At 56.9% G+C, this 12,365-nt stretch overlaps 1 protein-coding gene across 1 annotated transcript in view; it reads right to left on the reverse strand.

Annotated features, from left to right (window-relative positions):
• STIMATE (STIM activating enhancer) overlaps positions 1-12,365 on the reverse strand; it is a 36,495-nt gene that overhangs the window by 12,406 nt on the left and 11,724 nt on the right. The window contains exons 2-5 of the mRNA XM_075581326.1: positions 7,116-7,164; positions 3,547-3,642; positions 2,581-2,702; positions 92-204 (exon numbers count right to left, since the gene is read on the reverse strand). Coding sequence (XP_075437441.1) covers positions 92-204; positions 2,581-2,702; positions 3,547-3,642; positions 7,116-7,164 — 380 coding nt within the window. The remainder of the gene's footprint in view (positions 1-91; positions 205-2,580; positions 2,703-3,546; positions 3,643-7,115; positions 7,165-12,365) is intronic.

The following is a 12,365-nucleotide window of genomic DNA, read 5'->3' on the forward strand; positions in this document are numbered from 1 at the left end:
GACCCAGCAGCCCCGCCTCCCTCCAGAGCTGGCCCCCGTGACGGGACCCAGCAGCCCCGCCTCCCTCCAGAGCTGGCGCCCTTGACGGGACCTCTTTGAGATGCGGGATGAGCAGGATGAGGACCATGGCCGCTTTCTCCAACATCACGATGAGGATGTACAGGGCGCATTGTCCGACCCAGGAGCGGCACTGCAGAGGGTCACCTGCGGGGCGGAGACACCGGGATCAAAACGGGGACAGAAATGTAGGAACGGATCAATTTCCATCGCTCCCCTCAAAGTCTTACACATTACTTTGTAGCCGACAAACGAAGACCGGTCCTTAATCAGCATTAAATTCTATTCAAAACGACATTGTGTTCATGCAAAATGTGAATCAATGACATCCATATGATGTACACTTCTACGGGGCTATAGGGGTGCGGGGCTATAGGGGTGCGGGGCTATAGGGGTGCGGGGCTATAGGGGTGCGGGGCTATAGGGGTGCGGGTCTTTATGTGGAATTACACCATTTAAATATTATACAGCTCAATACACATTTATTTGGGTATATATGCGTGTGCGCATACATATACTTCAGCCAAACCGGAGTATGGGAAAGAAGATGTCAGCCTTGGCCTGGTGAAGACCCTGCGTCAGGGAAGTGAAACGCTGGGATTTGGGCTTTTTTGATCCCTCTCTTGCGATGTTGCTGTATTTTCTTTTTCCGTGCCCCGGTTTGGGTAACGTACACATTCGTACCATTGTTATGTTGCACACGCCGCTGCTTTATTATTGGTGGCGCGCGCACACGCATCACCCCAGTTTAACACAGGCTGCAGGTGCAGTTCTGATGGGTGCGTCTCCTGGGCAAGGAGATGTCGCATTGTCACATTAAGCACGTGTGCGGGAGGCAGAGTACCCACAGACACAGAGCAGTGGGTATCTGGGCACAGCCAGCTCTGCCACTCTGCAGGGCGAGCCAGCCAAGGAATGGATTGAAGCTGGAGACCTCTACAGCAGCGGCGGGCAATACCAGTCCGCAAAGGCCACGTTTTCAGGATATCCCTGCTTCAGCACAGGTGGTGCAGTTGAAGCCACCTGTGCTGAAGCAGGGATATCCTGAAAACCTGACCTGTTGGTGGCCCTTGAGGACTGGAGTTGGCCACTCCTGCCCTACAGCATGTCCCTCTCCTCTGACAAAGCCACTGTATGGGTTACAGGTCCTTTCAGCCTAACTTTTTACCAGCGCTCGCCCCTCAGCATTACCAGGACCCGTCACTGCGCACCCGTCACTGCGCACCCGTCACTGCGCACCCGTCACTGCGCACCCATCTTGGCAACAACAAGCCAGTCGCCCCGGAGAGGAACCCCCTCTCTCTCCTACAGTGCGATTACTACACAGCAGCTGCGCTGGCGTCAGTAGAACGTCCCAAGAAAGACTATTACGCTGGAAAGAATGACTCAGCCTGCCATTAAAAACCACCCTGTGACGTCACCCCGAGGCTGCTGGGTCAGGAGAAGATGCCACGGGCTGGGTCAGGAGAAGAAGCCACGGGCTGGGTCAGGAGAAGCCACGGGCTGGGTCAGGAGAAGATGCCACGGGCTGGGTCAGGAGAAGATGCCACGGGCTGGGTCAGGAGAAGATGCCACGGGCTGGGTCAGGAGAAGATGCCACGGGCTGGGTCAGGAGAAGATGCCACGGGCTGGGTCAGGAGAAGATGCCACGGGCTGGGTCAGGAGAAGATGCCACGGGCTGGGTCAGGAGAAGATGCCACGGGCTGGGTCAGGAGAAGATGCCACGGGCTGGGTCAGGAGAAGAAGCCACGGGCTGGGTCAGGAGAAGATGCCACGGGCTGGGTCAGGAGAAGCCACGGGCTGGGTCAGAAGAAGATGCCACGGGCTGGGTCAGGAGAAGATGCCACGGGCTGGGTCAGGAGAAGCCACAGGCTGGGTCAGGAGAAGAAGCCACGGGCTGGGTCAGGAGAAGATGCCACGGGCTGGGCCAGGAGAAGATGCCACGGGCTGGGTCAGGAGAAGATGCCACGGGCTACAGCTGGTCAATTAACAAGCGTGATCTTAAAACGGAGCAACCCCACGGAGATATAGGGCGATGGAAGGGCCGGCGATCGTATGTCCGTGGCACACACAAAGACCAGGGAGGCCGGGTTACACGGGGGCGGGGGACATTACTGCGGCCCCCCTCCAATGTGCTCTTATCCCAACAGATAGAGCAATACAGAGTATGGGCATTTCATGCTTTATGGGGGGTAACAGAATAAAGATTGCAGGCGTGGGGCAGCTTGGCGGAAAATAGCCCCTAGAAATTCAATGTCCGCCAACTAGTCCAGGGGCGGGCAACTCCAGTCCTCAAGGGCCACCAGCAGATCAGGGTTTACGGATATCCCGGCTTCAGCACAGGTGGCTCAATCAGTGGCTCAGTCTGTGCTGAAGCAGGGATATCCTTGAAACCTGCCTGTGTGTGGCCCTTTAGGACTGGAGTTGCCCGCCCCAGGACAGGAAGCCAAACTGAACGCCATAGGGCGTCCGGTCTCTATAAACATACCCCTCGGATCCCAGCACAGAGAGCGCCCCCCTTACCGTACTCTCCGAAGCGCAGCGAATCCCACTGGCCCCACTCCACCACGCAGCTCACCACCCGAACCCCGGCATAGATCAGCAGCATGCCCAGCGTGGCGTCCAGGAGGAAGTTAATGAGGTACCTGGCAGGGGAGACAACATGCGGGCTGAGGTGTGGCGTGTGCCCGCTCCTACTGCCCATCGTGGCAACCATTGCTGTTTCTGGGGCCACGCTGTATCCCACGTTTATCCAGAATATATGGAGGATTGTCATGGCAACGGGCCTGGCCAACGCCAGTCCTCAAAGGGCCACCATCAGGTGAGGGTTTAAGGTTATCCCAGCTTCAGCACAGGTGGCTCAATCATTGACTGCACCACCTGTGCTGAAGCAGGGACCGATTGAGCCACCTGTGCTGAAGCCGGGATATCTTTAAGCCCTGGCCTGTTGGTGGCCCTTTGAGGACTGGAGTCGGCCACTCTTGGTCATAAAGGAATGTGATTAACGCGCAGTTCCCACTACACGCCAGCTGATGGCGCTGCCACCCAAGAGGCGCCTGTCCTGTTAAAGCCGCAACCGAGCCCCCAAATTATCTATATAGTCTGTCTTTTAACTGACTGGGGGAGCTCGTCCCCTGACCTCCGTGGACCCCCAGATTAAAGATTTGTGGAGTTTTTGGTGCCACGGATAGAAAGTCACCACGCCCTCTCCCGGTGACACTGCAACTTTACAAAAAAATGGCTCTACGAATACAATGATACATACCCGACAGCGGCCCCCTCTGCTCACACAGAGCCCGTTACCCACAGTATATGTGGGAACACAGATTTACTCCCTGTGATCACCTCCCTATCCCATTATATACCGCCCACATCTTGGAAAGGCCATTCCTGCCCCTGACAACAACCCCATTAGGGCCCCTCCTCCCCCCCTTCCCCGGAATACACAGCGGTGGGTCTTTACGCCCCTAGCGGCTGCGGGGGGCTTACAGTGAGCAGGGATCCTCCCCCGTGAGGTCAGACAGATAGACGTTTGCAAAGTGGATAAACAGCATCCCGATCGCCTGCTTCGAGGTGTCCAGAAACCTGTGCAGAGGGGGGAAGCAGATGGAGATGCGGTGAACACTCATCCCGCCGCTGGAGAAGATTTTAGTCTCGGGGGAGCAGACAGTCACTGGGAAGTCAGACCCCGCGGGCAGCGAAACGTCTAAAAAAATAAATATGCAGGCACTTCATTGGCTCCCTAGAAAAGTGGCAGAAACAGCGGCATCCCGTCCGAACGGCCATTTTATAAACCCCCAATAAATAAACACAAGCAAATAATCTCTATTACATTGCTGTGCCCAGCTGGCAGTGAAGGGATCTGGTCGGGTCTTGCGCTCTTATGTGCGATGGTAAAATGCATTTGCTTAGAGATCCCTGGAGACTCTCTCTCCATTTATGAGCCATTAAAACCTGGTTAGGCGCCGAACAGGCTTCCTGCACGATCCCGGCATGATCCGCCCCCAGATTCCCCTCTGAGATTATCCTGCATTAGCGCCCTGCGTTTTCTGTGAACTGCAACGGCTAAATACGCAGCCTTCCCAAGGACACGCACAGGGAACACCCTACCCCCCACAAACAGGGCGAGTGATGAGTGAGAAGAGAAAGGATGCGTTGAAATGTCCACGTGAAACATTACGACACTGAAGGTGCAGAGAGAAAGGAAGCACAGCCAGGGGAACCCTGCAGTGTACCTCCAATGTCTTCCCAATTCAGTAGCAGGGAGAAAGGAAGCACAGCCAGGGGAACCCTGCAGTGTACCTCCAATGTCTTCCCAATTCAGTAGCAGGGAGAAAGGAAGCACAGCCAGGGGAACCCTGCAGTGTACCTCCAATGTCTTCCCATTTCAGTAGCAGGGAGAAAGGAAGCACAGCCAGGGGAACCCTGCAGTGTACCTCCAATGTCTTCCCATTTCAGTAACAGGGAGAAAGGAAGCACAGCCAGGGGAACCCTGCAGTGTACCTCCAATGTCTTCCCAATTCAGTAGCAGGGAGAAAGGAAGCACAGCCAGGGGAACCCTGCAGTGTACCTCCAATGTCTTCCCAATTCAGTAGCAGGGAGAAAGGAAGCACAGCCAGGGGAACCCTGCAGTGTACCTCCAATGTCTTCCCATTTCAGTAGCAGGGAGAAAGGAAGCACAGCCAGGGGAACCCTGCAGTGTACCTCCAATGTCTTCCCATTTCAGTAACAGGGAGAAAGGAAGCACAGCCAGGGGAACCCTGCAGTGTACCTCCAATGTCTTCCCATTTCAGTAGCAGGGAGAAAGGAAGCACAGCCAGGGGAACCCTGCAGTGTACCTCCAATGTCTTCCCATTTCAGTAGCAGGGAGAAAGGAAGCACAGCCAGGGGAACCCTGCAGTGTACCTCCAATGTCTTCCCATTTCAGTAGCAGGGAGAAAGGAAGCACAGCCAGGGGAACCCTGCAGTGTACCTCCAATGTCTTCCCAATTCAGTAGCAGCGAGAAAGGAAGCACAGCCAGGGGAACCCTGCAGTGTACCTCCAATGTCTTCCCAATTCAGTAGCAGGGAGAAAGGAAGCACAGCCAGGGGAACCCTGCAGTGTACCTCCAATGTCTTCCCATTTCAGTAGCAGAGAAGAGGCACTCCGCAGGTTACAGGCTGGCAGTGGCTTAGTGTCACCGGGGGAATGCCGCTATAACCCTTTCCCCCCGCGCTATGCGGACCTGCGTTTCAGGAACCACAGTGCGCAGGGACAAGGGGATCGCAGCGTTCCTGTATCAGCGCTCCGGTAACCATCGCTGCCAGTCTGTGACATGGAGGAGCAACACTGAGGGACGTGTGAGCACATTGTGACTTGTACTTACATTAAAAACATTGCAAATATACTACACCAAACAGAGGTTCCCAGCCGTCCCTACACTGTGCTCCCCCGGACAGAAAATATTTGTTCTCCTAAATAATAAATCTTATTGCTGTCGCTAACAGTGCGTGACAGATCCCAGGCAGTATATAGTGTCCTGAGTGCGTGGGGGAGGGGGGGAACACACACTTAATAATTCCCCCAAACTTCCCCTCGGTGCATGCAGGCAGCATGGGGGGGTGAGGGGGGGAACGTTTAGCCGTCACTCACTGCGGGAGCTTCCAAAGTCACGTCCCACAATGCCTTGCTGCTGTGGATGCAAAGCATTGTGGGGAGCGACTCCGGAATCTCCTGCTCTAAATGACAGCGATACTCCCCATGCTAAGGGGCGTCACTGCGATGCACTGTCCCCCACACAGGGACAGGGAGCCGACATTAGAGGGTTCATTTAACCCCTTGGAATCCCCCCACGCACCCCTGTTGGGAATCCCGGTAATAAACGAGCTCTCTGGAAGCAGCGCGGGAAGGTCTCGGAACCAACACGTCTGGACTTTAAAATCCGGGAGGGAGGGGGGGGGGGGTCTGTTTTCACATACATCCTTTAAGAGGTCTACATTTACTATTTAATATTTATATATTGTATTATTTTGCAACCCAGGGGAATGCCACTGACACTTCCTCGCACCGACACCTAGATCTAACGCTTACGTGAACTTTAAACATAAGAAAATAAAGCGACTATCAGATTGCAGGCAGGGACTCCTCTTCCGAAATGTTACTTTTATGTCTAAAGCACTTATTCCCATGATCTGTTATTTATATTATCTGTTATTTATTTGATTACCACGTGTATTACTACTGTGAGGCGCTATGTACATTAATGGCGCTATATAAATAAAGACATACAATACAATACAATACAATACAATTGCAAAACGTTGTCATTAGAAGAACCCCTCATCCTATAAAGCAGCAATCCCCCACCCCCCCAATCCCCGACCCCCCCAATCCCCCCAATCCCGGTTACTTGTATTCCGGATTAGCACCGGACTTTCACCAGAACCGCACTACTTTCAGCTCCCGGGCCACCCCGGGTTACCGAGATACTTCCTGGTTTTTAAAGGGCAATTAAATGAGCGTCCAATAGGAAGACGATGATGAGGCTAATGCCTATTTGCCAGAGATCTGGTGGCCATTTTATATCCCCTGGGGGAGGATTTAAACCCTGTAACTTCACTGGTAAGTATCTTCTGGAAAAGAGGGGTACCCGGAGCGGACAATAATGGGGTTCAGCGCGGGGGAACACCAGGCTCCTAAAGCTGTACAAATAGAGAGGGTGAAATAGTAGGGGGTCGCTGCTGTGTGTTATGCACACAGGGCAGGGGGGCAACTCCAGTCCTCAGGGGACACCAACAGGGCAGGTTTTTAGGATATCCCAGCTTCAGCACTGGTGGCTCAATCAGAGGCTCAGTCAAAGACTAAGCCTTTGAGCCACCTGTGCTGAAGCAGGGACTGATTGAGCCACCTGTGCTGAAGGGATATCCTGAAATCCTGACCTGTTGGTGGCCCTTGAAGACTGGAGTTGGCCGCCCCTGGTGTTGGGGAATAGAAAGTTACGTCCCCCCGTACACTGCCAGACAGCAGGGTGGAGGGGGGGAGGGGGGTGCGGCCTCTCTGGCAGGGAAAGGGTTCTTACCAGATTCTCCACGGGCGCCGCTCGTGTTTCGGTTCTCGTAAGCGCTTCACTGAAACACAAGAACAGGGACAGGCGGTCAGTGGGGGACAGGCGGTCAGTGGGGGACAGGCGGTCAGTGGGGGACAGGCGGTCAGTGGGGGACAGGCGGTCGGGGGGGGACAGGCGGTCGGGGGGGGACAGGCGGTCGGGGGGGGACAGGCGGTCGGGGGGGGACAGGCGGTCGGGGGGGGACAGGCGGTCGGGGGGGGACAGGCGGTCGGGGGGGGACAGGCGGTCGGGGGGGGACAGGCGGTCGGGGGGGGACAGGCGGTCGGGGGGGGACAGGCGGTCGGGGGGGACAGGCGGTCGGGGGGGGGACAGGCGGTCGGGGGGGGACAGGCGGTCGGGGGGGGACAGGCGGTCGGGGGGGGACAGGCGGTCAGTGGGGGACAGGCGGTCAGTGGGGGACAGGCGGTCAGTGGGGGACAGGCGGTCAGTGGGGGACAGGCGGTCAGTGGGGGACAGGCAGACTCCGCTTCCTCAGAAAGTACGCTCGCAGAACATGGCGTTGCAGGCACTCAGGGGGTTACGCTCTGGAGCAGCGATTCCCAAAATGGGGTTCATGAGGTGCCTCCAAGGGGTTTGTCCCCCCAAAACCTGTAATGGCGACTCCCAGGCATGAACCCGTGTGGGGACTTGGTAAGGATTCATACTGCACCTTAGTGGGGGGTTACCACTGTCACTTGCAGCAGGGACGGGCTGCAGACCTGTGACACATGGAGCTGTGCTCACAACGTGGGGTTTGCATGTGTTGTATAGTAGAGGTTGTGTCATTCTTTTTTAGTCACAACTAGCTGAGAGCCCCGGCGTTGCCCGGGATGTTTGTGGGGTGGGGGTGGCATTTGGGTAGGGAGTGGTCCACGCGGCACAGGACAGTGCGCGGTGGTACTGCTGATGGTGATTGTATAGGGGTGCTGATGATTTGGGAGGGTTTAGTGCCGATATGTGGGTGCCGATGTGGGGCTGCTGAAGGTGCCGATGTGGGGGTGCTGAAGGTGCCGATGTGGGGGTGCTGAAGGTGCCGATGTGGGGGTGCTGAAGGTGCCGATGTGGGGGTGCTGAAGGTGCCGATGTGGGGGTGCTGAAGGTGCCGATGTGGGGGTGCTGAAGGTGCCGATGTGGGGCTGCTGAAGGTGCCGATGTGGGGGTGCTGAAGGTGCCGATGTGGGGGTGCTGAAGGTGCCGATGTGGGGGTGCTGAAGGTGCCGATGTGGGGCTGCTGAAGGTGCCGATGTGGGGGTGCTGAAGGTGCCGATGTGGGGGTGCTGAAGGTGCCGATGTGGGGCTGCTGAAGGTGCCGATGTGGGGGTGCTGAAGGTGCCGATGTGGGGGTGCTGAAGGTGCCGATGTGGGGGTGCTGAAGGTGCTGATGTGGGGGTGCTGAAGGTGCTGATGTGGGGGTGCTGAAGGTGCTGATGGGGGCAAGGGATACCGGGGGCAGGAGATACCAGGGTAGTGATGTGGGGGTGTTGGGGATTGCAGGGTGCTGATGTGGGGGTGCTGTTGGTGCTGGTGTGGGGGGATCTGGGGATACAGCGGTAGTTACACCTCCAGGATGCGGTCTCCCTTGCGGATCCCAGCCCGGCCGGCAGCTCCACCGGGCAGCACGGCGCTGACATGTTGCAGCGGTGCGGACAGCTCCCTGTTACTGGTTCGCAGCTGGCCGCCCTCGCTCACCTGGCCCCGCACGTTAAACCCGTACCCGGACTTAACGATGCGGACTACCCGTGGGCCCTGGCCCTCACCGCCCCCGTTCCGCTGACTGGAGTGAATCTCTTCCCCGTCCTCATCCGCCATCTTTACCAGGGGAGGAGCAGCCAGGCGGGACGGGTCATGGGAGCGGCGCATCACCCGCCACAGGGGAAGCTGGGGGATGTAGTCCGGCGACGGCTGTCAGTGTGTGCAGTTCCAGGGGGACTGCCACAGCCGTGCCAACTCTCCCCCCCCCCCCCCCCCGCGCCCATGTCCCGCAGCGCACGGGCAACCAGGGTTAAGGGCGCCGCGAGGGGGGAGGGCGCGCAGAGGGGGAAGGTAGCGGCCAAGGGTAACGGACCGCGCGATAAGGGGGAGCCGGCGAGTGAGCTGCGGGTGAGGGGGTGCCGGCGTGTGAGCTGGGGGGAGGTGTGACGTGGGACCGGAGGGGCGGACGGTGTGAGTAGTGTACAGGGGTGAGGGTAGGTGTGGTCAGTTGGGTAGGTGTGGTCAGAGAACCACACAGGTCAATGAGAGGCATGCGGGTGCGGGGCCGAGCCACGGAGCAATCTGATTGGCAAGAGGCTGAGTGACAGACCAACGGACCAATCAGATTGCCCATAAGAACAGCAAACATACAACGTTTTCAATTATAGAACAGCAAACATACAACGTTTTCAATTATATAGATATAGATAGATAGATAGATAGATAGATAGATAGATAGAGATAAAACTTAGTTTGCGTCTGCTTTTAACAAATACAAACTAGGAAAGTCCCTGCTCGGACTGTGCGTACACCGCAGGGAGACGGGAAACTCGTACTCTGTACTGTGCGTACACCGCAGGGAGACGGGAAACTCGTACTCTGTACTGTGCGTACACCGAAGGGAGACAGGAAACTCGTACTCTGTACTGTGCGTACACCGCGGGGAGACGGGAAACTCGTACTCTGTACTGTGCGTACACCGCAGGGAGACGGGAAACTCGTACTCTGTACTGTGCGTACACCGCAGGGAGACGGGAAACTCGTACTCTGTACTGTGCGTACACCGAAGGGAGACAGGAAACTCGTACTCTGTACTGTGCGTACACCGCGGGGAGACGGGAAACTCGTACTCTGTACTGTGCGTACACCGCAGGGAGACGGGAAACTCGTACTCTGTACTGTGCGTACACCGCAGGGAGACGGGAAACTCGTACTCTGTACTGTGCGTACACCGAAGGGAGACAGGAAACTCGTACTCTGTACTGTGCGTACACCGCGGGGAGACGGGAAACACTCGTACTCTCTACTGTGCGTACACCGCAGGGAGACGGGAAACACTCGTACTCTCTACTGTGCGTACACCGCAGGGAGACGGGAAACACTCGTACTCTCTACTGTGCGTACACCGCAGGGAGACGGGAAACACTCGTACTCTCTACTGTGCGTACACCGCAGGGAGACGGGAAACACTCGTACTCTCTACTGTGCGTACACCGCGGGGAGACAGGAAACTCGTACTCTGTACTGTGCGTACACCGCGGGGAGACGGGAAACACTCGTACTCTGTACTGTGCGTACACCGCAGGGAGACGGGAAACACTCGTACTCTCTACTGTGCGTACACCGCGGGGAGACAGGAAACTCGTACTCTGTACTGTGCGTACACCGCGGGGAGACGGGAAACACTCGTACTCTCTACTGTGCGTACACCGCGGGGAGACGGGAAACACTCGTACTCTCTACTGTGCGTACACCGCAGGGAGACGGGAAACTCGTACTCTCTACTGTGCGTACACCGCAGGGAGACGGGAAACTCGTACTCTCTACTGTGCGTACACCGCGGGGAGACAGGAAACTCGTACTCTGTACTGTGCGTACACCGCAGGGAGACGGGAAACACTCGTACTCTGTACTGTGCGTACACCGCGGGGAGACAGGAAACTCGTACTCTGTACTGTGCGTACACCGCAGGGAGACGGGAAACACTCGTACTCTCTACTGTGCGTACACCGAAGGGAGACGGGAAACACTCGTACTCTCTACTGTGCGTACACCGCAGGGAGACGGGAAACACTCGTACTCTCTACTGTGCGTACACCGCGGGGAGACAGGAAACTCGTACTCTGTACTGTGCGTACACCGCAGGGAGACGGGAAACACTCGTACTCTCTACTGTGCGTACACCGCAGGGAGACGGGAAACTCGTACTCTGTACTGTGCGTACACCGCGGGGAGACGGGAAACACTCGTACTCTCTACTGTGCGTACACCGCGGGGAGACGGGAAACACTCGTACGCTGTACTGTGCGTACACCGCGGGGAGACGGGAAACACTCGTACTCTCTACTGTGCGTACACCGCAGGGAGACGGGAAACTCGTACTCTACTGTGCGTACACCGCAGGGAGACGGGAAACTCGTACTCTCTACTGTGCGTACACCGCGGGGAGACAGGAAACTCGTACTCTGTACTGTGCGTACACCGCAGGGAGACGGGAAACACTCGTACTCTGTACTGTGCGTACACCGCGGGGAGACAGGAAACTCGTACTCTGTACTGTGCGTACACCGCGGGGAGACAGGAAACACTCGTACTCTCTACTGTGCGTACACCGCAGGGAGACGGGAAACACTCGTACTCTGTACTGTGCGTACACCGCAGGGAGACGGGAAACACTCGTACTCTCTACTGTGCGTACACCGCGGGGAGACAGGAAACTCGTACTCTGTACTGTGCGTACACCGCAGGGAGACGGGAAACACTCGTACTCTCTACTGTGCGTACACCGAAGGGAGACGGGAAACACTCGTACTCTCTACTGTGCGTACACCGCAGGGAGACGGGAAACACTCGTACTCTCTACTGTGCGTACACCGCGGGGAGACAGGAAACTCGTACTCTGTACTGTGCGTACACCGCAGGGAGACGGGAAACACTCGTACTCTCTACTGTGCGTACACCGCAGGGAGACGGGAAACTCGTACTCTGTACTGTGCGTACACCGCGGGGAGACGGGAAACACTCGTACTCTCTACTGTGCGTACACCGCGGGGAGACGGGAAACACTCGTACGCTGTACTGTGCGTACACCGCGGGGAGACGGGAAACACTCGTACTCTCTACTGTGCGTACACCGCAGGGAGACGGGAAACACTCGTACTCTCTACTGTGCGTACACCGCAGGGAGACGGGAAACACTCGTACTCTCTACTGTGCGTACACCGCAGGGAGACGGGAAACACTCGTACTCTCTACTGTGCGTACACCGCAGGGAGACGGGAAACACTCGTACTCTCTACTGTGCGTACACCGCGGGGAGACAGGAAACTCGTACTCTGTACTGTGCGTACACCGCGGGGAGACGGGAAACACTCGTACTCTGTACTGTGCGTACACCGCAGGGAGACGGGAAACACTCGTACTCTCTACTGTGCGTACACCGCGGGGAGACAGGAAACTCGTACTCTGTACTGTGCGTACACCGCAGGGAGACGGGAAACACTCGTACTCTCTACTGTGCGTACACCGAAG

This window comes from Ascaphus truei, unplaced genomic scaffold (genome assembly GCF_040206685.1).
Source record: "Ascaphus truei isolate aAscTru1 unplaced genomic scaffold, aAscTru1.hap1 HAP1_SCAFFOLD_1218, whole genome shotgun sequence".
Lineage (NCBI taxonomy): Eukaryota > Metazoa > Chordata > Amphibia > Anura > Ascaphidae > Ascaphus > Ascaphus truei.